Below are 26,242 nucleotides of genomic sequence, written 5' to 3'. Positions count from 1 at the left end.
CCAAGAGACAATTACAATACTATATTCTTTGGCAGGGAGAAAAACAACATAGCATTAATTTTTTCAAACTTTCTTTGAGTATTGTTAAAAGGAGAATTGTCAGCTTAATCCAACATATGATAATAACCAAAAGACAACTGCTATTAAAATGCAAGGTTTTCTAATAAGACCATTTTGAAGAGTTGTTGGGGAGAGGAGAATAAGGAGAAGTATACAGGGGAAAGAGAAGGAATCTATTAAGTATTTCTGACCTTCAAAGACACTTTCATCAGTAAATGCTGCAGACAAAATAAGCCAAGTCTGAGACCTATTAATAAAATGTTATTCTCCCTCTATAGCCCAATACTATGTTATCCTGCCTCTTAGACTATTATGCTTTATTTTTTTTCGGGATGAATTGATACCTTTTGACAGGCTTTGCTAAGAATACATAGTAAAGGTCAAGTGTAAGCCTTTTGATGGTGTTTCCTGGAAGTCTTTATGCCATGGCAAATAGAGATTGGAAGCAGTTTTCTTTTTCACTGTAGCTTTGTGGATATGCTTCCAATGGAGTGTGCTTTCTCTCATGCTGAACTCCCAAACCTTGCAGGATTTTTAGGACTGCAACTTAAGAACTTTAAAATGGATCATCCTTGGACTCCTCTCTTCCCCTCAACTTCCAGATTCAATCAAACACCAAATCCAGATAATTTCATTTCATGAATATCTCTGATATCCATTTCTTTCTATTCATTGCTACTATCTGAGGTTATACTACTGTCTTCTCTCCACTGTATCACTTTGGTGTCGTAACCAGTCTCTCTGTCCTGAGTGCCCTCTCACCTCCAGTGTGTCCTTCATTCTGCCATAAGCATGAACTTTCTAAAGGCAAGAATCAGATATTGACAACCCCTCACCCAGAACACCTACAAACCTATAAACATCAAGAATGGAACCTGAGATCCTAAAATAAATGATCTGATTTTTTTTTTTTAAAAATGCTCTGTCTACTCCTGTGGAGAGAGCTTTTGGGGATTAGGAAACATTTCGCTGAAGAAGTCACACTTGAGCAGGGTTTTGAAGGTTGAGTTAAAGCTTTCCAGGTGGAGAAAAGAGAGAATTGTGTTTCAAGCAGAGGAAATTATATGTACAGAAGTACAGAATAGAAAGCCCCCGAAATAAATTCACCCATATATTGTCATTTGATCTTCAGTACGGGTGCCAGTGTGTACAATAGGAGAAAGATGGTATATTTGATACATGGTGATGAGAAAACTGATATCCACATACGAAAGAATGGATTTAGACCCATATCTTACACAGTATACAAAACTCAACACAAAAATGGATTAAAGATTTAAATGTAAAGCCTGAAACTGTAAAATCCCTAGGAGAAAATCTAGAGGAAAAGCTTCATGACATTGGTCTTGGCAGTGATATTATGATATGACACCAAAAGCACAGACAACAAAGGCAAAAATAAACAAGTGGTATGCCATCAAACTAAAAAGCATTAGCATAGCAAAGGAAACAATCAACTAAGTGAAACTCAACCTACTGAATGGGAGAGAACACAAGAGGTTAATTTCAAAACTATACCAAGAACTTCTATAACTCAATAGAAAAAAAACCCCTAAAACCCAATTTTTAAAATGAGCTAAAGACTTAAATGCTTTAGTCTGCACACTTAAGTGCTACAGTCCATGGGATCACAAAGAGTCAGACATGACTGGGCGACTGAACACCACCACCACCAAAGACTTAAATAGACATTTCTCCAAAGAAGGTATACAGATGGCCAACAAGTATATGAAAAGGTGCTCAGCATCACTAATCATTAGGGTAATGCAAATGAAAACTACGAGATATTATTTTATACCTATGAGGATGGCTATTATAAAAGACAAAGAGAAGTGTTAGCAAGGATGTGGAATTACCCTTGTATGCTGTTGCAGCTGCTATGGAAAATGTATGGTGGTTCCTCAAAAAATTAGAAATAGAACTACCATATGATCTAGCAATCCCACTTCTGAGTATTTATCTGAATAAATTGAAATCAGTATGTTGAAAAGATATTAGCAGTCCAACATTGTGAAGCATTATTCACAATAGCCAAGATATGGAAACAACCTAAACATCCAACAAATGAATGAAGAAAGAAAGCATGGTATATACATATAATAAAATATTATTCAACTTAAGAAGAAAATCCTGCAATATGCAAGAATATGGATAAAGCTTGAAGATGTTATGCTAAATGAAATAAACTAGCCACAGAAGGTCACATGTTTCATGATTCCACCTGTATGAGATATCTAAAATAGTCAAACTCATAGAACCAGAGAGTATAATGGTAGCTGCCATAGCTGAGTGGCAGCAGAAATGGAAAATTGCTAATCAACAGTCAAAAAGTTTGAACTATGCAAGATGAATAAATTCTAGAGATCATGCCCATAATTAACAATACTGTATTGTACACTTAAAATTTTGTTAAGAAGGTAGAGCTCATGTTAAGTGTTACTACTACAATAAAATAAAGTTGTTTTTTTTTAAAGCAGTACAGAGGCAGGAAAAGGAATAGCATGTTTGAGGAATCTGAGAAGTTTGGTATAATGAATTAAAGCATACTTGGGGGTAAGTGGCAAGAGATGAAGCTGATGCAGTAATTTGGCCCAAATTTTCTGTGTATTTATTTGCCCTCCTTTCTGGTTGCAACGTTTTTTGTTTTTGTTTTTGTTTTAAGGAACAAAACTGTGTCTTTTCAAGTCCTGAAACCCCCGGGCCTAGGATACTGCCAAGCACACAAAATTATTTGAATGAATTGGATGAATAAGGAGAGAGGCTGTCTGTCAACATTGTTAGATTGATTCTTTCATTCCAATATGTATTGAATACATCAATTAGACTCTAGACTGGAGCAAAATTAAGATCTTACTTATTCTTTTATACAACAACACTAAGACTTGTTTCAAACACAGATGAATTCTTTTTTGCAAGCTTTTCCTTTACAGTCATGTTGTTTTCTCAGGGAGATTCTACCTTTCTCCTCAGTTGTTGTTGTTTAGTCAGTAAGTCATGTCTGACTCTTTTGCAACCCATGGACCATAGCCCGCCAGGCTCCTCTGTCCATGGAATTCTCCAAGAATACTGGAGTGAATTGCCATTTCCTTCTCCAGGGGATCTTCCCGACCCAGGGATTGAACCCGCGTCTCCTGCATTGCAGGCTGATTCTTTACCACTGAGCCATCTGGGAAACCCTTTTCTCCTTAGTAGTAGGTTTGATTTCAGCCCGGAGACCTCTCTAAAGCAGTTAATCACTTGTCAACAGCCTATACCGATGCTCCTGAGGTGAAGTTGTCATAGAGGAGGTATGGATCTATAAAGATGCACTAACATATTACAGGAAGCTCAGTTTCCTGCCATATGTTTAATTTCACAGCCAACAACATGGTTGTTTATCATACATTCTTGAAAAACTGTTTCAAATGAGGATCAAATATTAGGAATACAGAAAGCACAGCTCCAGAACATTAATGACACAGTATAGCAAAATTAATGGTGCAGGGGAAAGGAGAGACGGTAATATTTTTTGAATGTGTAAATGAAGGTTTACTGTATTTATGTAGTTCTATATTTAGGGAAGCTAAATCACAAACTCATCATTGGTTAAGTAGAAGGTAATTAAAATTGTAGCACAGTGATTGGATAAATAGTTAATGAAGGCTAGATGAATGAATAAAGGAAATCTGGTGAAATTAGTGTGCACATTTGGGGAAAAGCAAAGATACAAATGTTATTGATACAGTGCATCAGTCTTAATAGATAACTAATATCCTTCTAGTATTAATTGGTAAAATTAATTCTCCAAAGACGAAAAGAGTTTTTGCTCTCACTCTCCCCTTCAAAGCATCCTACACAGAAATGCGGATTTATCTGACTGTTACTTCAATTTTCACTCATTTACAGCATGGGAAATTGTTTTGCTGAACTTTGTTTACAACTTATTTACTGGTGTCTTAAGAATCTATTAGAGTAAATTGGTGTGTGTGTTAACCATTCCTCCAGAACAAGCTGGCTCAGCCTAGGCTCCTGACCAGATCCAGCTGACTAGCTAGTTTTCAAACCCAGCGGAGTGGTTTCTGCAGAGAGAACTGTGCTTGCTTTTGATAATTACCTCAGCTTTATAAAATCAATCAGCCTGAAGGGAAGACCTCATTACAGATCTGACAAGATAGACTCCAATTTCAATACCAGAACAACTCTCTGCCCTCAGGCCTGAAATCCACAATTATTTATTTTATTTAGAAAGAGACACCCATAATATAGCACCTCTGGGCACGTTCTCAGGCAAGTATTAAACAGATAACCTAATGGTCAGTATGTTAGCAACCTGCCCTTTTCCCGTCACTCAAGTAGAAAATTGGTCAACAGGAATTGCAGCATGGCCTAGAGCCAGCTCAAAGCAGACACTGATGAATCACCACCTTTCTAATCCTCCACTCCCAAAGATGGAGAGAGAAGGGTAGTTGCAAGTTCCCAGGGCTAAACTAGAGAAAAATAAGACTTTCTCTTCTCGGTTTCTCTGAAGACTGCCAGACTTTATCCTAAGGAAAATGATAGATCGCCTGTCTACCATCTGTCACTTTGAACTGTTCTATCAAATCAACATTTTTTGAACTTTGTTTTCATTGAGGAATGTGATTTTGCTGTGTTTCCCAAGCCTTAAATTGAACAGGGGAAAAAGAGTCCTGAAGCGTTCTTCTTCTTGAAGTTAGAAATATGTATTTTGCTTTCCTGCTCACAGAACTCAAACATCTTAACAGATTTAGTTCAGACTTTTCACAAATAATTCACCTTTACCAGGCCTGGGGGATGTCAGCCTCACAGGAAAAGCACAAAGCATTGGAAAATATGGATTTAGAGAGAAATGGACTTTCTCTATTCCAGCTCTAGTGTCACCGTTAGCAGTGTTCTAATAATACACCCACCACTTGAAAGTGAGCGCTGATTAAAGCTTTGGGAGGAGGCATTTCAGTTGTAAGGGAGAAAATATGATTCTTTCATGCTGGAAAGTTCAAGGTGGTGACAAATATGGTCTCCTTTCCTAAAAATAGTATAAGCAAAGAGCAATCACTGACTGTACTGTGTGTTGTACTTGGTCACTTAGTCATGTCTGACTCTTTTCAACCCTAGCAGCCCACTCGACTCCTCTGTCCATGGGGATTCTCCAGGCAAGAATACTGGAGTCTGTGCCATGCCCTCCTCCAGGAGATCTTCCCAACCCAGGGATCAAACCCAGGTCTCCCACATTGCAGGTGGATTCTTTACCAACTGAGCCACCAGGGAAGCCCAAGAATACTGGAGTGGGTAGCCTATCCCTTCTCTAGGGGATCTTCCCGATCCAGGAATCAAACCTGGGTCTCCTGCATTGCAGGCGGATTCTTTACCAGCTGAGGTACTACTCCCAGCATTATGTATTAATGTTTTTACCTTGATGGCTGTATATTATCTAAAAAAAGGGGTTATACCATGAATGCAAAGCTAACATCTTCTAAGCCATAAATAGGATATAGTGTGATGGCCTAAGGAGCCACACTATCAAATTTTAGGGCAAATGCCTATAAATCCCCAATTGAGTTAGACGAAGGGAGTGCACACTTATTTAGTGTCTGATATGTGATAGACCTTAGACATACATCCTTTCCTTTAATTTTCCTCACTTCCCTCTAAGAGGAGTCATTATCATCCCCATTCTCCAGTATAGAAATGATTTCAGAGAAATCAAGTGACTTGTTTTATATCCATTTAAGTGGCACACCTAGTATATAGAAGATATGGGTTTGAATCCAGGTCTGACTCTAGAGCAGCATGTAAGATTTTCAGTGATGATGGAGATACTTTGTACTGTACTGTGCAGTACAGAAGCCACTAGCCACATGTGGCTATTGAGCACTTTAAATGTGGCTAGTACAACTGAGGAACTGAGCTTTTTATTTTAATTCACTTAAACTTCTACTTCAATGGTTATATCTGTCTAATGGTTCTTGTGTTGGATGGTACATCTCTAGGGATTGCCTTGACTGCAGTTTGTAATGCAGGAATCTGTAACCTGGTGTCCGTAGAAATACTAAGAGAAGATCCACATATGGGGTTTCTATTATAGTGTTTTCTTATAAAGAGGTCTTAGTCGGTAGAAGGACTGTTTTGCTTCTTGGAAAGGGAAAGTGAAGTTATGCAGAGTCATATTCAGGAGTACAGTGTATGATAGATAGTCTACCACCACTCCCCAAAGTGTCTTCAGGGATCCTAGGATAGAGGGGATATGCTGCTGCTGCTAAGTCGCTTCAGTCGTGTCCGACTCTGTGCGACCCCATAGACGGCAGCCCACCAGGCTCCTCCGTCCCTGGGATTCTCCAGGCAAGAACACTGAGGTTGGTTGCCATTTCCTTCTCCTATGCACGAAAGTGAAAAGTGAAAGTGAAGTCGCTCAGCCGTATCCGACTCTTCGCAACCCCATGGACTGCAGCCCACCAGGCTCCTCCGTCCATGGGAGTTCCCAGGCAAGAGAACTGGAGTGGGTAGAGGGGATATGAGGAATGCTGAATTAACTCCCCAAACCATATTTCTTTCTCCTTTCATAACAGCCCTAGCAGCCAGTTGCTTGGCATCTAGGGTAGGCAACACAACTATTGTACCCAAAATTGTAGCTGAGTTCAGTTCTGTACACATTTCTGGAGTCTGTGTAATATTGTACAAGGCACCATGCCAGGCATTTTGAATAAAGAGATATTTTAAAATATGTCTGGGGCATAAAGCCTGTCCTCACAGAGTTTACAACTTAGTGGTGATGTGCTAAGGCAGGAGGGAAGGGAGAATAAGACAAATACTCAGAGAACTATAACACAAGTCATGCATAGGAAGAGTGCAGATTAAGACCTGAGGAACGGCAGAATGGTGTTTATTAGTAATACTGCTTATTAGCTGTGTGACCTTGGGAAATTAAAGTTCTGTAAGTTTACCTTTCTTTGTGTAAATGGGAATAATAACTAGAAAATGAAGAGTGGGATAAGGAATATAAGGCAGGACACATTCTTTTTTTAATTTCAATTAATTTATTTTAATTGGAGGCTAATTACAATATTGTGGTGGTTTTTTGCCATACATCGACATGAATCAGCCACAGGTGTATATGTATCCCCCCATCCTGAACCCCCCTCCCACCTCCCTGCCACCCCACCCCTCTGGGTTGTCCCAGAGCACCAGCCTTGAGTGCCCTGCTTCATGCATCGAACTTGCACTGATCATCTGTTTTACATATGGTAACATACATGTTTCAATGTTAGTCTCTCAAATCATCCCACCCTCGCCTTCTCCCACAGAGTCCAAAAGTCTGTTCTTTATATCTGTGTCTCTTTTGCTGTCTTGCATATAAGGTTGTCATTACCATCTTTCTAAATTTCATATATATGCGTTAATATACTGTATTGGTGTTTCTCTTTCTGACTTACTTCACTCTGTATAATGGGCTCAAGTTTCATCCACCTCATTAGGACTGCTTCAAATGTGTTTTTGTTAATAGCTGAGGAATATTCCATGGTGTATATGTACCACAACTTCCTTACCCATTCGTCTGCTGATGGACATCTAGGTTGCTTCCATGTCCTGGCTGTTGTAAACAGGGTAGGACACATTCTTAGCAGTCAATGCATGCTAGTTTCCCTGGTGGCCCTGCTCCATTGCTGTGTATGTACTGGGTTGGGTGGAAGTGGATTGGAGAAGGCATGATGAAGGAAACAGCATCTGAGATAAACCCTAGAGGAAGGATAGTCTTTTGAAGGTTAGGAATCAGGAGGTAGGTGGAGGAGTACTGTGAGTCACAACTGTGGAAGTAGGAAAGAACTGGAATGATTCAGTGAATGGTAGGCAGTCCCATTTTGCTAGGGTGTCAGCCTTTTCTACCTAAACTGTGAAACCCCACACTAGCAGGATCAGCATCACCTGGGAACTTGTTAGAAAAGCAGAACATAACCCAGACTTATTGAATCAAAATCTGCATTCTAACAAGATCCCTGGGGAACATGTGTGACCATTAGAGTTCAGGAAGTGTTGGGATAGAGAACAAGCTGGGGCATCATAGGAGACAAGTCTCAGAGTGGCGGGGCCTTATTAGGAAGGACTTGACCAAGGAGTCTGGGGAGTCATTAAAACATGCTTGGAGGATCACCGTCCTTAAAAATCCACCTGTGATCTGCATCACACCTTGAAAAAGGTGACTTAAGCATCATGTTGGCTCTGAAAGTGCCTATGCTCACTACCATGCATGCAGGCTTCTTAGCAGAAGAGGACTTTGGCCCCTTTCTTTCTCCTTGCTTCCCCATTCCCTTCATTTGCCCATTCATCTTTTACAGCTACCCTTGCTTCAGCTAAACCAGTTATACAGAATATTGAACTCTCAAACTTGACAAAGTAGGTTTCATTTGTTTGACATCAGCTAAGACCTGGAGCTGAGAAATGTTCGTTTGTTTTGGTCGCTAACCCCTGTGGCTGGAGAGTGATATTGCAGTCCAAATCTTTTTAGAAATTGTAAATATTCCCTCAGAAGTAGCAGGTGGAATTGCTGGGTAGCAGGAGTTAAAAATGTGGAGTCTGTTTTTAGGCCACGACTGAGGAAGGAGGAGGGGCTCCTAGGGATGGATAAATCCTACAAAAACACCTGCCAGCACCTCAAAGGCCTGGCTATTATTCTACCCCCTTACTTCAAGAATTTTAAATTAATAAGTAATTTGGAGACCTTCTTTCCCCCTTTACCATGGAGTCCCATATCTGATTTTAAACTGAAGTCAATTGGAAAATAAGACTCGGGTTACATAAATTTGTTTTATGCACAAATTAGCTATAATGCTCCTTTTGCCAAAAACTGATATTCTGTTTTTTCAACATTGATGTCTGTCTGGAGATTGCTGCCTTGAATTGAATTTACCAGATTTCTCAAGACCTGACCATTTTCTTTTAAAGAGAACTAGTTCAGAGTAGAATTGTATTTCTTTTTGCTAAGGTTGAACCACCTTAAGTCTATGGGCTGCAGCTGCAAATGGGAAGTGGCAGGGACCCACGGGGTCACATTTTGGTACTGTAACCTGGGGCAATCATTAAAAGTGTTAGATTGCATCAAGAAGGTTAGTCCTAATTTGACCTGATAGTAGAAAGCTCTGTAAAGTAAATTGTGGCAGTGACTATTACAGCAGCTGGGCACAAAGAGATCATTGATCTTCTTTGAGGAGAATCATGGAAATTCTTCAGTGCTTTCCACAAAGCCCAGAAATCATTTGCATCTGTATTGCAGACATCATTGCATGTGAACTCCTTGACCTGCAGACTGGACAATTCACTGGGAACCACACTTCATTCCAAGATGTTTAATCCCCTGGTTCCACTGGATAATAAATGTCGTTCTACAAGGACCCCCTCCCCACCCTTCCACAATATGCGTACTTTCTAAAGTGGCCTCATATGTGTTAGGAAGTCAGAGAATCTGTATTTTGACATGACATGAAGTAACAGCTGGTCAACTGTCTAAACCAGTCAACCTGGTTTTAGATGAGATTACATTACCACATGGACTTGAACTTAGGATACAGAAATAGCAGAAATCTTTAACACTGGTGTTTATTATCTATTTTCCTTTATCAATCCATGCTTCCTTTTAGACAAACTGTGTATTTTGTAGAGTTAGGCAATGAGAAGACAAGATGGGAGGAGAAATGAAAGAGCAAGGATCAAAGTTTTATTAACTTTATCCTCAGGAATAAAAGGTCAAATACTATGAGAAATTTATAAGACTTTAGAACATTTTTTTGTTCTGTTAATTGTTGGTGACTCCTTCATTTGTTTTTCTTTCAGTGATTATCAGTAGAGTCCATAAAAAGTTAGACATCTCATATGCCCATTTAGGGGCATTAAGCAAGTTAACAATTGAATAAAATGTATCACTAGTGGTAAAGAACCTGCCTGCAACGCAGGAGACATAAGAGATGAGGGTTCGATTCCTGGGTAGGGAAGATCCCCTAGAGGAGGGCATGGCAACCCACTCCAGTATTCTTGCCTGGAGAATCCCATGGACAGAGGAGCCTGGCGGACTATGGTCCATAGGGTCGCAAAGAGTCGGACACAGCTGAAGTGACTCAGCACACACCAGCACACACCAGCACACAGGCACACACGTATCCTACTTCACACACAGTTTGGGAGAGATGAAAAGAACCCTCCAAACAGAGTAAGTGATAGCTTTTAAAAAGGTAAAGAAAGCAAGCTGAACTCCTCAGAGCATAGCAAGGAATGGTCCCCAGGCTAAGAAGTACTCCCTGGATTTAGACCTGTCAGGATTTCTATAAATAAGATTCCTGCTTTGCATAGAAGAATGAACTAGATAACCCTAAAAGTTTCTTCCTAGGAAATCTGCTGGTTCAGTGGTTAGAACTCTGTGCTTTCACTGCTGTGGGCTGCATGGTGCAGAAAAAGAAAAATTCTTCCTAATCTAATATTTTTCTAATATCTTCCTTAAGATAAGGAAGATAGTTCCATCATGTCTAGTAGAAAAATGGTAGAAATAGCTTCCATAAGAGATTTAAAGATAAATTCTGTAGTTGGGTGAGAATTAAAATAACATAATTGCTAATATTTTATGATGAAGCCATAACTGAAATTTCCACAATAAGAATTCTTGAAAATAAAGTGGTGGTGGTTTTCCTTCTAGAATTTAGATAGTTCTAATGGGGCTATTTTATTTAAAATAGCACTCTCAAAGTGGATCTGGCTTTCCTGGTGGCTCAGACGGTAAAGACTCCACCTGCAATGCAGGAGACCCTGGGTTGGAAAGATCCCCTGGAAAAGGGAATGGCTAGCTACCTGCTCCAGTATTCTTGCCTGGAGAATCCCATGGATGGAGGAGCCTGGCAGGCTGTAGTCCTTGGGGTTGCAAAGGGTCGGACACAACTGAGTGACTAACACACACACTCAAAGTGGATCACATATACGTGACACAGAAAAGATCCTATAAGTACCTATTGATTTACTGATTTATAGGTTGATTTAATGCCACTTAAAGGAGGAATGAAACAGTATAATAAAAGTAGCTAAGAAGTGCTAATGTCATAGGAATTTGCTATGTCTATAGCTCTTGTTCTTGAACTACAAATCTTTGGAGACAGTATTGGATTTTGGATAATGTAAAATGTGGATTTGTATTCAATGGATGAGCCTTCTGGGTGGGATGTCTCTTCTTGATATGAGATCTTTTTCTATAAGTAACAAGGCTGAGATGGTGTGCTGAATTATCAGAATTTTCATATATTTGAATCATTTATGAGGTAGATACAAAGAAAGTACTAGAAATCTCAGTCTTATTCAGTGCCAAACAAAAATCTGTACATTAGTACAGGGAACAAAATTCTTAAGTCCCTAAAGTTATCATCTGGGAGTAAATAAAAGGGAACAACAATTATAGTCAAATGTCTATGACTAAATACATTTGATTCATCAGATTTTGTTCTTGGACTCCTTCAGTTTTTAGAAAACAGTACAAACAGCAATAACAGGTTCAGTGATGAAAGTAAGGTATATCCTTGGAGGGCAAATTCAGACCAATCTCCTCACATTCTATGTCAAAAATTCAAGACATTATAAATGGAAATTAGCAGTTAATATTTATGGAGCATCTGCTATATGCCAGATGTGATGCAGAATGTTCTACATACATGACGTCACATAATCTTAATTTTAACAGTCCCATGAGTTAGTGTTACTAGCCTCCTTTTACAGCTCATAGCTCTGAAGCTCTGTAAGATCCTTAGTCATCTACTTAATAAGGCAGAAAAATGGACTAATATATTATTCTATGAAATTATCAAATGCAAAATAAAAAATTTTTCTGATTAACCATTATTAATGAGAACCTCCTAATCCCACTCATTCCTTTCAATCAAGATTTTACCATCCTGTAGTATAGTATTCAAATGATGGAGATGCATTTGAAATCTAATTATTTTAAGTAATATTGATATAATCAGCATCAGAACTTTTAAGCTGTGTCATTAATTCTTTATTCTAACTACATGAGTTCATAGAATGAGTCAGCTACCCCACCTTATTGAGAATTCATTCATTCAACACTCACTATGTGCCAGGCATGGTGCTAGGCACCAAGATGCTGGAGATATGGCTATAGGAGAGAAAGAGAGACAGATCCTCCTTAGAAGAGCTACTTACAAACTTCAAACTTGCCGGGGAAAAGTTTGTTTTAATTCACTTAGAATATATATATGTTTGCTTATCTTTGCAACAGCCCTGTGAAGTGTTATCATTCCCCTTTTACACATTATGAAGGTAAGACTAAGGGCAATCGCATGAATTGCCAGAAGCTACCCAGATAGGACTTCCCTCGTAGTTCAGCTGGTAAAGAATCTGCCTGCAATGCAGGAGACCCCGGTTTGATTCCTGGGTCAGGAAGATCTCCTGGAGAAGGGATAGCCTACCCACTCCAGTATTTATGGGCTTCCTTGGAGGCTCAGATGGTAAAGAATCCGCCTACTGGGAGACCTGGGTTTGATCCCTGAATTGGGAAGATCCCCTGGAGGAGAGCATGGCAACCCAGTCCAGTATTCTGGAGAATCCCCATGGACAGATGAGCCTGACGGGCTACAGTCCATGTGGTTGCTGAGAGTTGGACACGACTGAGCGACTAAGCACAGCACACCCAGATAGAAAATGATAGAGGCAGGATTTGAACCCCAATCTCTCAGGCTTCGAAGCATATATTGTTTCCACTATAATATTCTATCTTCCATGGAACTTGTTTTGATCAGCCTGATATCACAGAAAGAAATACCAAGAAAAGTCTTAGAATAGTACACTAATCGTATTGGACTCTGTGACTATTCAAGTGCAAGAAGTACATTCATTTGTAAATTATGTAAAAACTAATCTTCTTTGAAAATAGTCTTGGTCATGATCTGAAAGTTTTCTAGTGTTAGTGTTAGGTGCTCAGTTGTGTCTGACTCTTTGTAACCCCGTGGACTGTAGCCCATGGGGAGAAGCCAGGCTTCTCTGTCTATGGCATTCTCCAGGCAGCAATACTGGAGTGTGTTGTCACTTCCTTGTCCTGGTGATCTTCCCAACCCAGGAATTGAATCTGGGTCTCCTGCATCGTAGCTGGATTCTTTACAGTCTGAGCCACATAGCAATTATTTGTTTCTTTAGTTCTGTTCATGGTAGGGATTTAATAGGACATGGACGGAACAGAATTTTGGATTCTGTGGGAAAAGGCGAGGGTGGGATGTTTTGAGAGAACAGCATCGAAGCATGTATATTATCTAGGGTGAAACAGATCACCAGCCCAGGCTGGATGCATGAGACAAGTGCTCGGGCCTGGTGCACTGGGAAGACCCAGAGGGATGGGATGGGGAGGGAGGTGGGAAGGGGGGATCGGGATGGGGAATACATGTAAATCCATGGCTGATTCATGTCAATGTATGACAAAAACCACTACAATATTGTAAAGTAATTAGCCTCCAACTAATAAAAATAAATGAAAAAAAAGACTCTTACCAAATTAAAAAAAAAATAGGACATGGATAGGATGCAGTGAATGGTTGAGTTAAGATACAGACACAAGTTTTCATTCTTTCACTTAGCTACTCAGATGATGTAAAGGAAAATGTTTGACAAGTCCCAGAAGACTTTTTAATGGAGGTGTTCCGAGTGGAATCTGATTGCAGAACAAATGGTATTTGTTCCATGGGCTGAAAACAGCATAGAGATACTTTTCATTAAAAACAAGAATGTAAAGCCATTTTGTTAGCACCTTAACATTCATTTTACTGAAATTTGGTTGACCTTTAGCTGACTGGATTTCAAATTTTCATTGACATTTTACAACATTTCTTTAAGAATTGTACAGCTGTGGGATATAGAAAATTTGGGAGTTAAAGAGTGAGCCATAGCAAGCCAACTTGATTCCTCTTTTGATAGGATTAGAGGACCAGTAGATAAAAGACTTAGGAGAGATCACCTAACTTTGGATTTTTAACAAAGCTCTTGATTTCACATTTCATGAAGCTTTAATTGAAACACTTGAAATTCTAGGTGCTGCTGCCAGAGGAGTAAGAAACTATCTCTGTTCACCCCTGACTGAAACATATAAGACTTGGGAATAAAAAATGACTTTTGCCATTTTATATTGTGCAGCAGCGACCAGTAAAGTGACCATGCTCTGAGATCATTTGAAGAGGATGGGATTAATACTACCCAAATCTGGGTTGTAATTTCCCATCATTCCAACTACTAAATAACTCCCTTGCAAGTTTTATATCTTTGTTTCCTTTTCTAGTTTGCTTATGGTTTTCTTTTTTGGAAATCCTTATATTATTGTTGGCAGTGACTTTAACACCAGGATAGGTGGGCTACAATCCAGGGGGTCACAAAGAGTCAGACACAACTGAGTGACTAAGCACACACACACAGTCTAATGTTACATCTGCATCAATTCAACAATCCTTGCAATGAAAGAAAGGAAAAAAATGTCCAGAGATAATCTAAAAAATATGTGACCAAACTTTTCAAAGGAAGAGTAGGTCCATCCATAGCCACATTTAAAGAGGGTCCTAGCTCTTTAGGCTTCCCAGGTGGTACTAGTGGTAAAGAACCCACCTTCCACTGCAGGAGATGTAAGAGACGTGGGTTCAATCTCTGGGTCAGGAAGATCCCCTGGAGAAGGAAATGGCAATCCACTCCAGTATTCTTGCCTGGAGAATCCCATGGATAGAGGAACCTGGAGGGGCTACAGTCCATAGGGTCACAAAGAGTTGGACAGGACTGAAGCAACTTAGCACGAAGCACTATCTCTTTCAGGGAGGTGATAGCCATAATGTTAATTTATGGTCATAAATGTTAATTTCCAAGAAACAGGAGGGATCTTACAAATGACAGAGCTGCAGTCTTATAAAAGCCTATATTTTAATTCTGTACTTATCAACAAGATCTGTAAAAATGGCAGAGGGCAACTAATTGGCTTTTAAGGAATTCGCCTGTTACTGCCAAGCTTTTAGGATTTAGACAGTTTTCCTCTAATGGCTCATACAATAAAACCTAGAGACATCCCAGTCCTTAATGGAGTCTGGATTTTGGCTTTCTTTTTCTTCTTTAGGGTTGAACCAGCTGCCCTTTGACCCTGCCAACAACAACGAGCCCCTGCAGTTTGGTAGTGCCAGTGGCCCTCTGGTCACAGAAGGCCTCATTGAGAATGGAGGGGAGTCAAGCAAGAAAAGAAAGAGAACAAATGCTCCTTCAGGTAAGCTAGGCAATAATCCCTGCTCTTAGGCCAGTGCCGCTGAGTCAACGCTGTCCCGGAGCCTGTTTGTGGTGGGCACTGGTCTAGGATTTGTAAGAGCTATAGAAATGAGAAAGAGGCCCCTGCCCTCGAGGAACTCATGGTGGAACAGAGGGAGGAAAAAGCACATACTTGAATAACTCTAATCATAAAAGAGAGTATTGTCAGTGCTGTGGTAAATGTGTAAAAGGGAAGAAAACCTATGGGAGCACAAACAGGGGATGAGTTTCAATCAGCTTTGGGCATCATGGAATACTTCAAAGCAGACATGGCATCTGTAGCTGGCCCTTGAATGGATAGGCAAGAAGAGATGAAAAAAAACATTCGATTTATGCAGAAAGAATTACACGAGTGAGTGATGTCACTGTACATCTTTCTTTGTACGTACAAGTAGTAGGAACCATCACTTATACTCATGTGGATAAATGCCTATATTTGCATCTCCCCACCCCACCCCTGTTTCCCCGAGTACACACCATGCCCACATGTGTTCCATGCCCTCATAGCTCTCTGAGAACAGCTGATGAACAGATTGTTCTAAATCCTGTATAACAGCTAACTGAATTTTTAGCCTCCCCTGCAATTCCCCCATCGTTCATTCTCTGTTGACCTAGTCACATGTTATATTTCTCCAAAACAAGTGGGGGGGTGGAAATGGGAGAACCAGATCTTCACTGATCACTTCAAATATTAAGTGATTAAATATTAAAATATTAATATAAATATTAAAGTAAGAGAAAATATTTTTTAAATTTCATCTCTTTGTTACTTGGCTATTTATTCATTTGAAAATAGTATCTGTAATCCATAGAGACTGATCTGAGATTTTAACATAGGCCTAATAGATATGTGCATGGGGTTTGGGGTTTTGTTTCATTCTGTTTTTTACTATTACTTTGACATTTGTCTTATAAAATGGAGCATGTTTACAAACATACAATGTCATACCTGACTCTTAGATCATAGGTTTTTCTGCTTATAAATCAAGATATTTGTTCAATACAAGTTTGGAAAACAAAAATACAGTAAATCATTAGCTATCTAGACCCCTCAAGAAAAGTGTGATTTTTTTGTTTGTTTTTTGGTTTTTTTTGGAAAGGCATAGTATACAGCTAAGGAAATGACTTGAGTTGTAATCCTAGCTTGCTCTGTCTGTGCCTGCGGGTGGGTTTCTTAACCTCTCTGACTTTCACTTTCTTCAACTGTAATGTTAAAAATGGCACTAAAACCTCTTAAGGTTATTAGTAGAGTTAAATGAAATTAGATAAATTGTTTAGCTTGATATCTGCACACAATTCCTCTCTTAATAAATCCCTTCATAAATGTTGCTATTTTGTTATTATATGATAATATTACAAACTTCATTGTTTTAAACACCAATGCATTTCACATTTTTAGGTTAAACATTGTGAATACAAATTGTGTATGTGTAATATCTGTCTTTTTAAGTCATATATCAACATAATCTAAACTTTGCTTGATCATTTAAATGCAAAATTCCAGTCATTAGTCATTGTACTGTGATGTAAATGAGTTTGAGTAAGCTCTGGGAGTTGGTGATGGACAGGGAAGCCTGGCGTGCTGCAGTCCATGGGGTTGCAAAGAGTCAGACACGACTGAGCGACTGAACTGAACTGAATTGTGCTGCAATACTCTATTATACTTTTCTGAGTTTACTAAGGAATATAGACCTTTTCGCACATCAGCCCCATTTTATCCACGTGCTGCCTCCTTTCTGCAGCCTGCACTCGTCTCTAGTTTCTCTAACTGTCCCTTCTGTAACAACCCCTTTTCTCCTTCTAATCAGTTACAAACTTTAAAAAAAAAAAAAGGCAAGATCTCCAGGTTGGTGTGTTAAATGAATATGTTAAGTAAGAGTTAAATCAGCTGTGAGAGAACCTGCTATGGAGAGAGATACAAGATTTAGGGCATCAACTTTAAAACATCTATTTTGGTTGCTCTGACGCCTTTTTTGATCACCTAGTTTTTCCACTGTGTTCATGGTGAGTGATGTGCTGGTTTAGAATAATACCTCCAGAACATTGGCTAGCTCATGAGGGTGGAGAAAAGGGGTATGTATTAATCTGAATTGTGAACCGACTTTTAAAGAATCGCAGTTTTATTCCTAATGAGCATACTCAGTGAGAGCGAAGTAACTGTTGAAGATATAGGATTTTAGCAGTAGATTATGTTAATCTATAATTAGCAGAATCAATTTGCATTCAAATAATGAATATGCGTAAGCTCTTAAAAAACAGTATGTTCTTAAAAATAGGTGAACTAGGCCCCTGGCAGGCTAAATTATCTCCCTTGTAATCTTTTTCCCACTATTTCCTTAGTGAACCCTTTCTTTGTAAGTATAATAGTATAGTAGTAACTCCAGCCCGGGTTAAATTACCACCAATTCTAAATTAGTGTAGTCCAAATTAATGAGATTTTACTATACGAGGAGTCTCATAATTGTTCAGCTGGCAATGTTATGGTATTAGAAATGAGCAGATTGTTTTATAAGGGTATTTTCTTCCTATGCAGTTCTAGACAAAAGGAAGAGGGAATATATTTTGTGAATAGGAACTTCCTGCTTATTTTATCACCATTGCCTTCATCCTAGCAAGAAGGAAAGCCACCAGCCATTTCAGTTCTAAGCTGAGATACTCATGCAGCCATTACATCGCTCAACCCTGTGACCTCTTTGAATCAAAACTCTCTCTCTCCCTCTCTGTCACTACACATGATGGAGAATTCCGTGCCTGCAGCTCTGGTTCCTCACCATACATTCTATTCTTCCTTCCCACCCCTCATACCTCACCCTTTTCTACAAACTGCCTCTCCCTTTTTATACTAGAATTGATCTCTTAAAGGTCGCCAGCAACCTCCGAATTGTCACAGTCAGTGGTCCTTTGGCAGATCTCAGCTCCCTTGACCTGTTTGCTTCATTTCATGCTGTTAACAAGCTCGCCTTGCTTGAATTCTTTCTACTTCTGCTTTCCTTGGCAATACACTTTGCAGATTCCTCTTCCTTTTCTGACTCTTTCAAGCATTCTTTCTCTTTTCTTCCTGCCTCTGCTTTAAGTGAGTATACTATTATCCACGGGCTTCCCTCGTGGCTCAAATGGTAAAGAATCCGCCTACAATGCAGGAGACCCAGGTTTGATCCCAGGGTGGAGAAGATACCACTCCATTTTTCTTGCTTGGAGAATCCCATGAACAGAGGAGACTGGCGGGCTACAGTCCATGGGGTTGCAAAGAGTCAGACACGACTGTGCAACTAAGTATGCACGCACTATTATCCACATTTATAGGTAAAGAAATAAAGGATGAATAAACTTTCCTAAGAATGAGCATTTAGCAGGTGGTTTGACTAGACCTGCAAATCCAGAGCTTTTCTCTAACTACTTTCCCAGAAGTACTGTGTCTGTAGATATTAGAAGTCTGGGTCTGTTACTAAAATGCATAGTAAGCATTGGTGGCACACTAGGGAAAGCTGTGTTTGTTTGAGAGTAAGGTGAGCAGCACTTGGATTTGATCATCTCTAGGATCCCTTCACAGAGAAGGCAATGGCACCCCATTCCAGTACTCTTGCCTGGAAAATCCCTTGGACAGAGGAGCCTGGTAGGCTGCAGTCCATGGGGTCACGAAGAGTCGGACACGATTGAATGACTTCACTTTCACTTTTCACTTTCATGCGTTGGAGAAGGAAATGGCAACCCACTCCACTGTTCTTGCCTGGAGAATCCCAGGGACGGAGGAGCCTGGTGGGCTGCCGTCTATGGGGTCGCACAGAGTCGGACACGACTGAAGTGACTTAACAGCAGCAGCAGCAGCAGGATCCCTTCAAAGGCAGAGATCCCATTGTCCCTTCTTTTCAGGTACTCCCCCAACAAGTTTTCTATTTCCACCAAGGTTGTCTGCTACCTTTCTCCAAATAGGCAATGGGCCTGCCTACTTCGGGACCTTGCTCATGCCATTTACTTTGCCTGGCATGCTTGTCCTCTTCTTTCATATGTCAAAATCATGTCCAAGGGACAGTACCTATTACAAGTCATACCTTCTCCAGAAAGCCTTCTGGAGCATCCTAGTTAGAATTATTCACTCATACCTCTGAAACTCCTTGGTCATTATATTCATATGAATCACTTGCCACTGATTATAGACCACCTTGAACTATTGGCTATCTGTTCATACTAATGTATCTGAACTTTTCAACTCAGTCATCAGACCATGATTGGAAGGGCCCCTGTGCCATATGCTTTTTGGCAAAGATACAGTCTTGCATACAACAGATGTTAAAGAAATGTTTGTTGACTGATCACATATCTGGCAGAAGAATTACTTTCCCTTTGCCTTGATATTCTCTGTCATCCTCATGTCACTTGCAGGGTAGACCTGTGCACAAGCTAGGCACTCAGTAGCTAATGTTGATTAACTGACTGCCTCACTTGTCCCTAAAGGTCAGACTCGACATTCATGAGATTACATCCCTAGAGTAACCACACATTGAATCTGTGTGCTTGGGAAACAGATACCCAACCCTAATGGAATCTTTTCCTCTTAACTGGATGAAATTTCACGTGTGCCCAAGGGAAACTAACAGCTGGAATTGGGTGTCCTGTCCCAACCCCTCTGTGAAGTAGATCCATAACCTGAATTATATATTAGTGTGTATTTGGCCATAAACTGTTTCTATGTGGATCTGACTGCTTTGCACTCTTAAGGTGAGTTCAGAATTCCTCAGTGTGTTTGCTCTCAAATTTCACCTTTTCCCCATGGAAATGTTTCCTGGTGATGCTGCAGCTGCACAGATTTTCTAAGATTGTGGTGAGTCCACTTATTCACATGGTTCTCTATGGCTAAAGAGTTAGAAACATTTTAAACCCTTGTCAAATCATAGTGCCAAGTTCCTGTCCAGGAGATACCAGCTGTCTCCTGGTTTGAGATCCACCTGGATTTGTAGAAGCAGAGATACCAACCCTTTTCGCAAATACTTCCACTGAAGTGGAAGAATCTATGAGTCTTGCAAGGCCAACCAGATGATAACTAAAATTAAATGCACTGTTTTAAGCACCAACATCACAGTACACTGGCATTCTAATAAGATGCCAGCTCATTGAAAGAGTGGGCAACTAACTTGGGGATAATTATGATACCAGAATGATCATCCAGATGTGGACATAGTCCTGCCTCTATTGCCTTCCCTCATAATTCTGTGTTGAAAGATAGGTTTGCGTTTAATTATGTGATGCCTAATACTGGCAAAAATAAGCAATTTTGCCAAAGTTCATGTGAATAATGAATAGCTCAGTATGAAAAAGGACCTTCAACCATTTTCCATTTGCAATAATGATTGAACCCTAAGAGTACAAGTTTTCCAGGAAGACCCTTCAGTTCAATGATAAGTTGCATTGATATTGTGATTCTTTCTCTTAATATATTTTCATATTCATTTCACTTTCCAGATGAGGTGCTAATAACCAGAGAGGAGACATAACTTTGACTGAAATGGAGTAGCATCACCAGGAATGTTAGGATATTCTAAGGACCTCCAGACAGTTTCTAAACTTGATCATAGACTCCTAACTCAGTTCTCACAGTTTCCTTTAGCATTCCTAGAAGTCAGAATGAGACTTGACAATATAAAAGACAGTGAACAGTTCCAGCACTGCCAAGACTAAATTAACAAGGAGAAGAGGTTCAGTCAGACATAAAGAAGAACTATGTTGGAATGAGTTATCAGAGGAAGTTGTTTAAGCCTGCTTGGAAATGAAATATAAAAATGGGATCAACACTTATCTGCCTGAGAGTACTTTTGTTCCTTTCTTACCTAGAAGAGGGGCAATGAACCAGGAAACTTTTTAATGACACTTTCAGCCCTTTGATTTACCTCAGCTTCACAAGGCTAAGACTTTTATTTCATATGTACTTTGAAGTCCACAAATGAAAGCATTGATTGTTTTTAAAGAAAGAAAATGCCACCATTTTATATCTTGGTGTGTGGTATTTCTAGCATGTCAGCTGAATTATTATATTGCCAAAGGCAAGAAGAGCCTATTGTTCCTTGAGATGGAATTAAAATAAGAAAAAGAGTAGACTAATAGCCCTACTCAATTTCTTTAGTCCTTTGGATGTTTTTATCTGGTTACAGTTTCAAAAAATAAAGCCGTATCTTGATAACTAGAGGATCAAAAAAGTAAGCTGTCTTCTTTCTCAGTTCTGATAGAAACTCTGTGTGAAATTTTTCATCTTCAAGGACTGTCAGGAGGAGGGGAGATTGAGCTTGGCACAGAAGACGCAAGATAGAAGAATGCAAACACACCTCTCTTAACTTGCTCCAACCATCTGAATAGCTTTGGAATGATTTTGTGACTTCTTTGTACCTCATAAGTTCTTTCACAGACCTGAAGTATGAGTCAGCCTCATGTGTTGGTAATATAGACGCTAATGATATACGTGTTGAGTCATAGTATTTCAGAGTTGAAAGCAATCTTGTCTAACTCCATCATTTTCACAAATGAAGAAACTGAAAGCCAGAGAAGGGACTTTTCTAAAGTCATGTGATTAATTATGAATAGTAGCAGAACCAGAACTGCTTATTACCAGACCTTTATAATCATTTCAAGTTGGCTAGGACTATGGCATGTGATTGATTCATTTGTATTGAAGCAAGTTTATCTGTGACCTAGAGGAGTTGCCTTCCTCCATGCTAGTATCAATATTGCATGATTTGTAGCAAGCTAATGCCACCTCATGTGAAGAGTTGACTCATTGGAAAAGACCCTGATGCTGGGAGGGATTGGGGGCAGGAGGAGAAGGGGACGACAGAGGATGAAATGGCTGGATGGCATCACCGACTCGAATGGCATGAGTTTGAGTAAACTCTGGGAGTTGGTGATGGACAGGGAGGCCTGGCGTGCTGCGATTCATGGGGTCGCAAAGAGTCGGACACGACTGAGCGACTGAACTGAACTGAACTGAACTGAATGCAGTGGTATATAGGCCCCATATCTGTTCTGTCTGCCACACAGGAAAAGGCCCTTTGGCCTCAAACTAGAAGTTTGAGGCTGGGAAACACCTATGAGGAAATTGCTTTTGTAGAGCTACAAGTCCAGCAGCTCAGCAAATCACAGAATAAGCTCTTTGTGACACCTGCTTACTTGGCAGGGAACAGTTTGTTTCCCCCATCCCAGCCTACCCTACGGCCACTACATCCAAATAGGAAAAAATTTCATTATCGTGTTTTATCTGTTATTTAAGCTTTGTCGCATAATTTTGTCTAGAGGATCTCTTTCAATTTCTCGATTTTGAGCGTAAGGACTTGTCTGATAAAAATCAGTTTTAGGTCAGTAAAATCCAATTTCACAGTAAAAGGGTTCTTGGATTTGGAAAGGTTGTTTCTCTCCTGTTAGCTTAGTGAAGTCATCAAAGCAAGTGTTGCTCTTGACTTTGAGGCCTATATGGGCCTCCGTGGCCTCACTGGCCTCAGAGAGAAATAAGCATACTTAGACATGTTATAAGAATATTGAAGACTCTGAGTTTAGTACTCAGTTTGCAACTTGCAAGTCTTTGGACCCAGGGCAAATCACAGAAGCCTTTTCCAGTTGCTACTTCTGTTAAATGGGAAAAGTGTTTTGAAAACTATCAGATACTACTTGTATAGTTGCTACTACTGATGCCTGTCGAGTTTGCGAGTGTGAGTGCTCTTCTTTCAATTCTGAGTCAAACTGAGAGCAGACACAAAAGGCCACTTGAGGAACAAGATATAGTATCAACTTTATTATAAGTAAAACTATAAGAACATGACTTGGCCTAAGGCCTAATGAAGCTTCCTACCATCTCCTGCTCCAAATCTCTACATTGATACTCACCAATAGGGAAGATTGAGTCAGCAGAACAGACCATTTACCTTATTATTGTCAATGAGAGTGATGCCCTAGGTCACAATTCAGTGGAAGCTAGAAATTAAGAGCAAGATGGGCCTCTGGGCATGACAACTGGAAAACTGTACCTGTGCCCTGCCTAAGTGCTGCTCACTTTAGAAGAGAGAAAAGGTCATGTTCAACTTGAGGACATTTTGACCTGAGAACCAGAATGAAGAGGTTAAGCCAGAAATGAGCACTTATTTTTATTCTAATCTTACTAATCAGATAAGTGGATGTTCCTCCTGTGCCAAGGAGCAAGCAGGGGTGGAGAGAAAGCCCAGAGAAATCTCTATAGTACTGTCTGTCCTCTCTCACAAGTAGAATGGATGTTCTCTCCTCCCCATAGAATGATGCCAAGTGTGATGAGAACCTCCACTGTCCCAACATTGCTGTTTATTTGCAGATAAATATGACTTTGGATTTTTCTATTTTCAGAATTCTTTTTAACCTGGGAAAACTAGCAATGACAGACCATTGCAAGGTACAAAAAAACAGGGTTGTTCTAGCACCATGTGTTATGTTTAGATTTTTACTTCTCCATGTATAAAGTCAAGACAAATTCCAGATGGAATTCAACTTTCTATCATCTGATTTCGCCTGAGAGTAATACCTTATAGGGAGGAGATTTCATTCTCATGAATTTCAAACACAGACACCTTTGCTGCCATTTTAGCGTTGTCATTTCACATGTGATTGCAAATTCTGCACGCCTTCCTTTCTCTTCCATGACACCTGAGTGTAATACTTAAAATACTTTATTACTACTACTACCAGTGTGCCAGACACTGTTCTAAGTATTTCAAATGTGTTAAATTATTTTACTTTCATGGCAACTCTATGATTATCCCCATTTTACTGATAAAGAAACAAATACAGAGACATTAATTTGTGCAAATAGTAAAGAAGTAGAGGAGATATGGCCCAAACCCAGACAGGATAGCTCTAAAGTTATTGTCAAAAATCAATTGAGTCAGAATGGAAATTGAGGAAGAGCCAGGCATCAATGTTTTTTTTAAAGGCATTGCAAATTATTTCATTATGCAGCCAGGCTTAAGGACCAGTTCAGCTACCCATATTGCATCTGAGCAACTAGGTGTACTTAGGCCACTATGGTTCAGAATGGTGGCCATTTGTAGTGCAGTAGTCCTCACTTTTCCATGGAGATATGTTCCAAGATCCCCCAGTGGATGCCTGAAACTGGGGATAGTAGCAATCCCTACATATACTATATTTTTCCCCTATACATGCATACCTATGATAAAGTTTAATTTATAAATTGGGCACAGTAGGAGGATATCCAAATTGCCAGGATAACTACTCTTGTACTTTGCAGCCACTATTAAGTAAAGTAAGGGTTACTTGAACACAAATACTGCTGATACCAGAATTGACTCGATAACCTAGGCGGCTACTAAGTGACTTACAAGAGGGATACACTGGACAAAAGGATGATTCGTGTGGCAGGACAGTGGGGGATTTCATCACACTACTCAGAACAGCATGCCACTTAAAACTTATGGATTGTTTATTTCTGGAATGTTCCATTGAATATTTTTGGACCAAAGTTGACCCTGGGTAACTGAAACCGCAGAAGAAAGCAAAACCATGGATACTGTATTCTATGATAAAGTATGTCTAACATCTTCTGTCAAGAACTGAAGTGACAGTGAAGCAGTATACCAGAAGGTGACAAAGTAGTTGTGTGTGTGTGTTGACCATGCTAGGTATTTCAACACAGAAAGAAGTTACTGCCTAATTTGCTGTTTTCTTTATCTCTGCTCCATTTCCTGATATCCATTTTACTACCTATTGAAATAAAAGTCCATGATGATGAAATTTCCTCAAAAGGATTGGGAGACAGTCTTGATTTTGTTTTCCTACCTCAATTTTCTTGATAATGGGAGCTATTTAATTTAAACCATGCAGGCTGTGGTATTTCCATTGAGCAATTGCTTGTGTAATAGAATTAACTTTAAAATATTTTGCTTCTCCTACATTTGAATTTTAAGCAAAAGCAGCTTTCATGTGCAAGCTGTTTTATGGGATGTGGTAAGTGAGGGTTGATGAGAGTGACACAGAAAACCATTAGATGTGTCCAACTGCTCAAATGGAATGTGCTATTTTGCAGGGGAGACAGGTTTCAGCAAGTGGCATTCCCTAGCTCCAGTCCCTTTCTTCTGCATATTTGATTCAATAGCAATAATACAGGAGCAGCAGCTTTTATTAAATATTGATTGTATGCCAACCTCTATAACCAAGTGTTTTACATATATAAACTCAAGCAAACTTCATAACAAATCTGTAAAATAGATACCATTTTCTCCTTTGTTTATAGATAAGAAAACTGAGGCTTAGAAAAGTTATAAAACTTTTTCAGGCTACAGTTACTATATAGTAGTTCAGTTCAGTTCAGTCGCTCAGTTGTATCCGACTCTTTGCAACCCCATGAACCGCAGCATGCCAGGCCTCCCTGTCCATCACCAAATCCCGGAGTCCACCCAAACCCATGTCCATCGAGTCGGTGATGCCATCCAACCGTCTTATCCTCTGTCGTCCCCTTCTCCTCCTGCCCTCAATCTTTCCCAGCATCAGGGTCTTTTCCAGTGAGTCAGCTCTTCGCATCAGGTGGCCAAAGTATTGGAGTTTCAACTTCAACATCAGTCCTTCCAATGAACACCCAGGCCTGATCTCCTTTAGGACGGACTGGTTGGATCTCCTTGCAGTCCAAGGGACTCTCAAGAGTCTTCTCCAACACCACAGTTCAAAAGCATCAATTCTTCAGTGCTCAGCTTTCTTCACAGTCCAACTCTCACATCCATACATAACCACTGGAAAAACCATAGCCTTGACTAGACGGACCTTTGTTGGCCAAGTAATGTCTCTGCTTTTTAATATGCTGTCTAGGTTGGTCATAACTTTTCTTCCAAGCAGCAAGCATCTTTTTATTTCATGGCTGCAGTCACCA

At 39.8% G+C, this 26,242-nt stretch overlaps 1 protein-coding gene across 9 annotated transcripts in view; it reads left to right on the top strand.

Moving 5' to 3' along the window:
- The window catches only part of ENOX2 (ecto-NOX disulfide-thiol exchanger 2), a 281,222-nt gene that overhangs the window by 98,712 nt on the left and 156,268 nt on the right, over positions 1–26,242 (top strand). For 6 of the 9 annotated variants that reach the window (XM_043895063.1, XM_043895061.1, XM_043895059.1 and 3 more), the window contains one exon: positions 15,179–15,322. The exons of the other annotated variants lie outside the window; for them this stretch is intronic. Coding sequence is in view for 3 of the 6 variants with exons in the window: in XM_043895059.1 (XP_043750994.1) it covers positions 15,179–15,322 (144 nt within the window). In the remaining 3 variants the exon portion in view is untranslated. The remainder of the gene's footprint in view (positions 1–15,178; positions 15,323–26,242) is intronic. 9 annotated transcript variants of the gene reach the window in all.

The sequence above is a fragment of the Cervus elaphus genome, chromosome X (assembly GCF_910594005.1).
Source record: "Cervus elaphus chromosome X, mCerEla1.1, whole genome shotgun sequence".
NCBI classification, from domain to species: Eukaryota; Metazoa; Chordata; class Mammalia; order Artiodactyla; family Cervidae; genus Cervus; species Cervus elaphus.
This window is presented reverse-complemented; position numbering and strand designations above follow the sequence as displayed.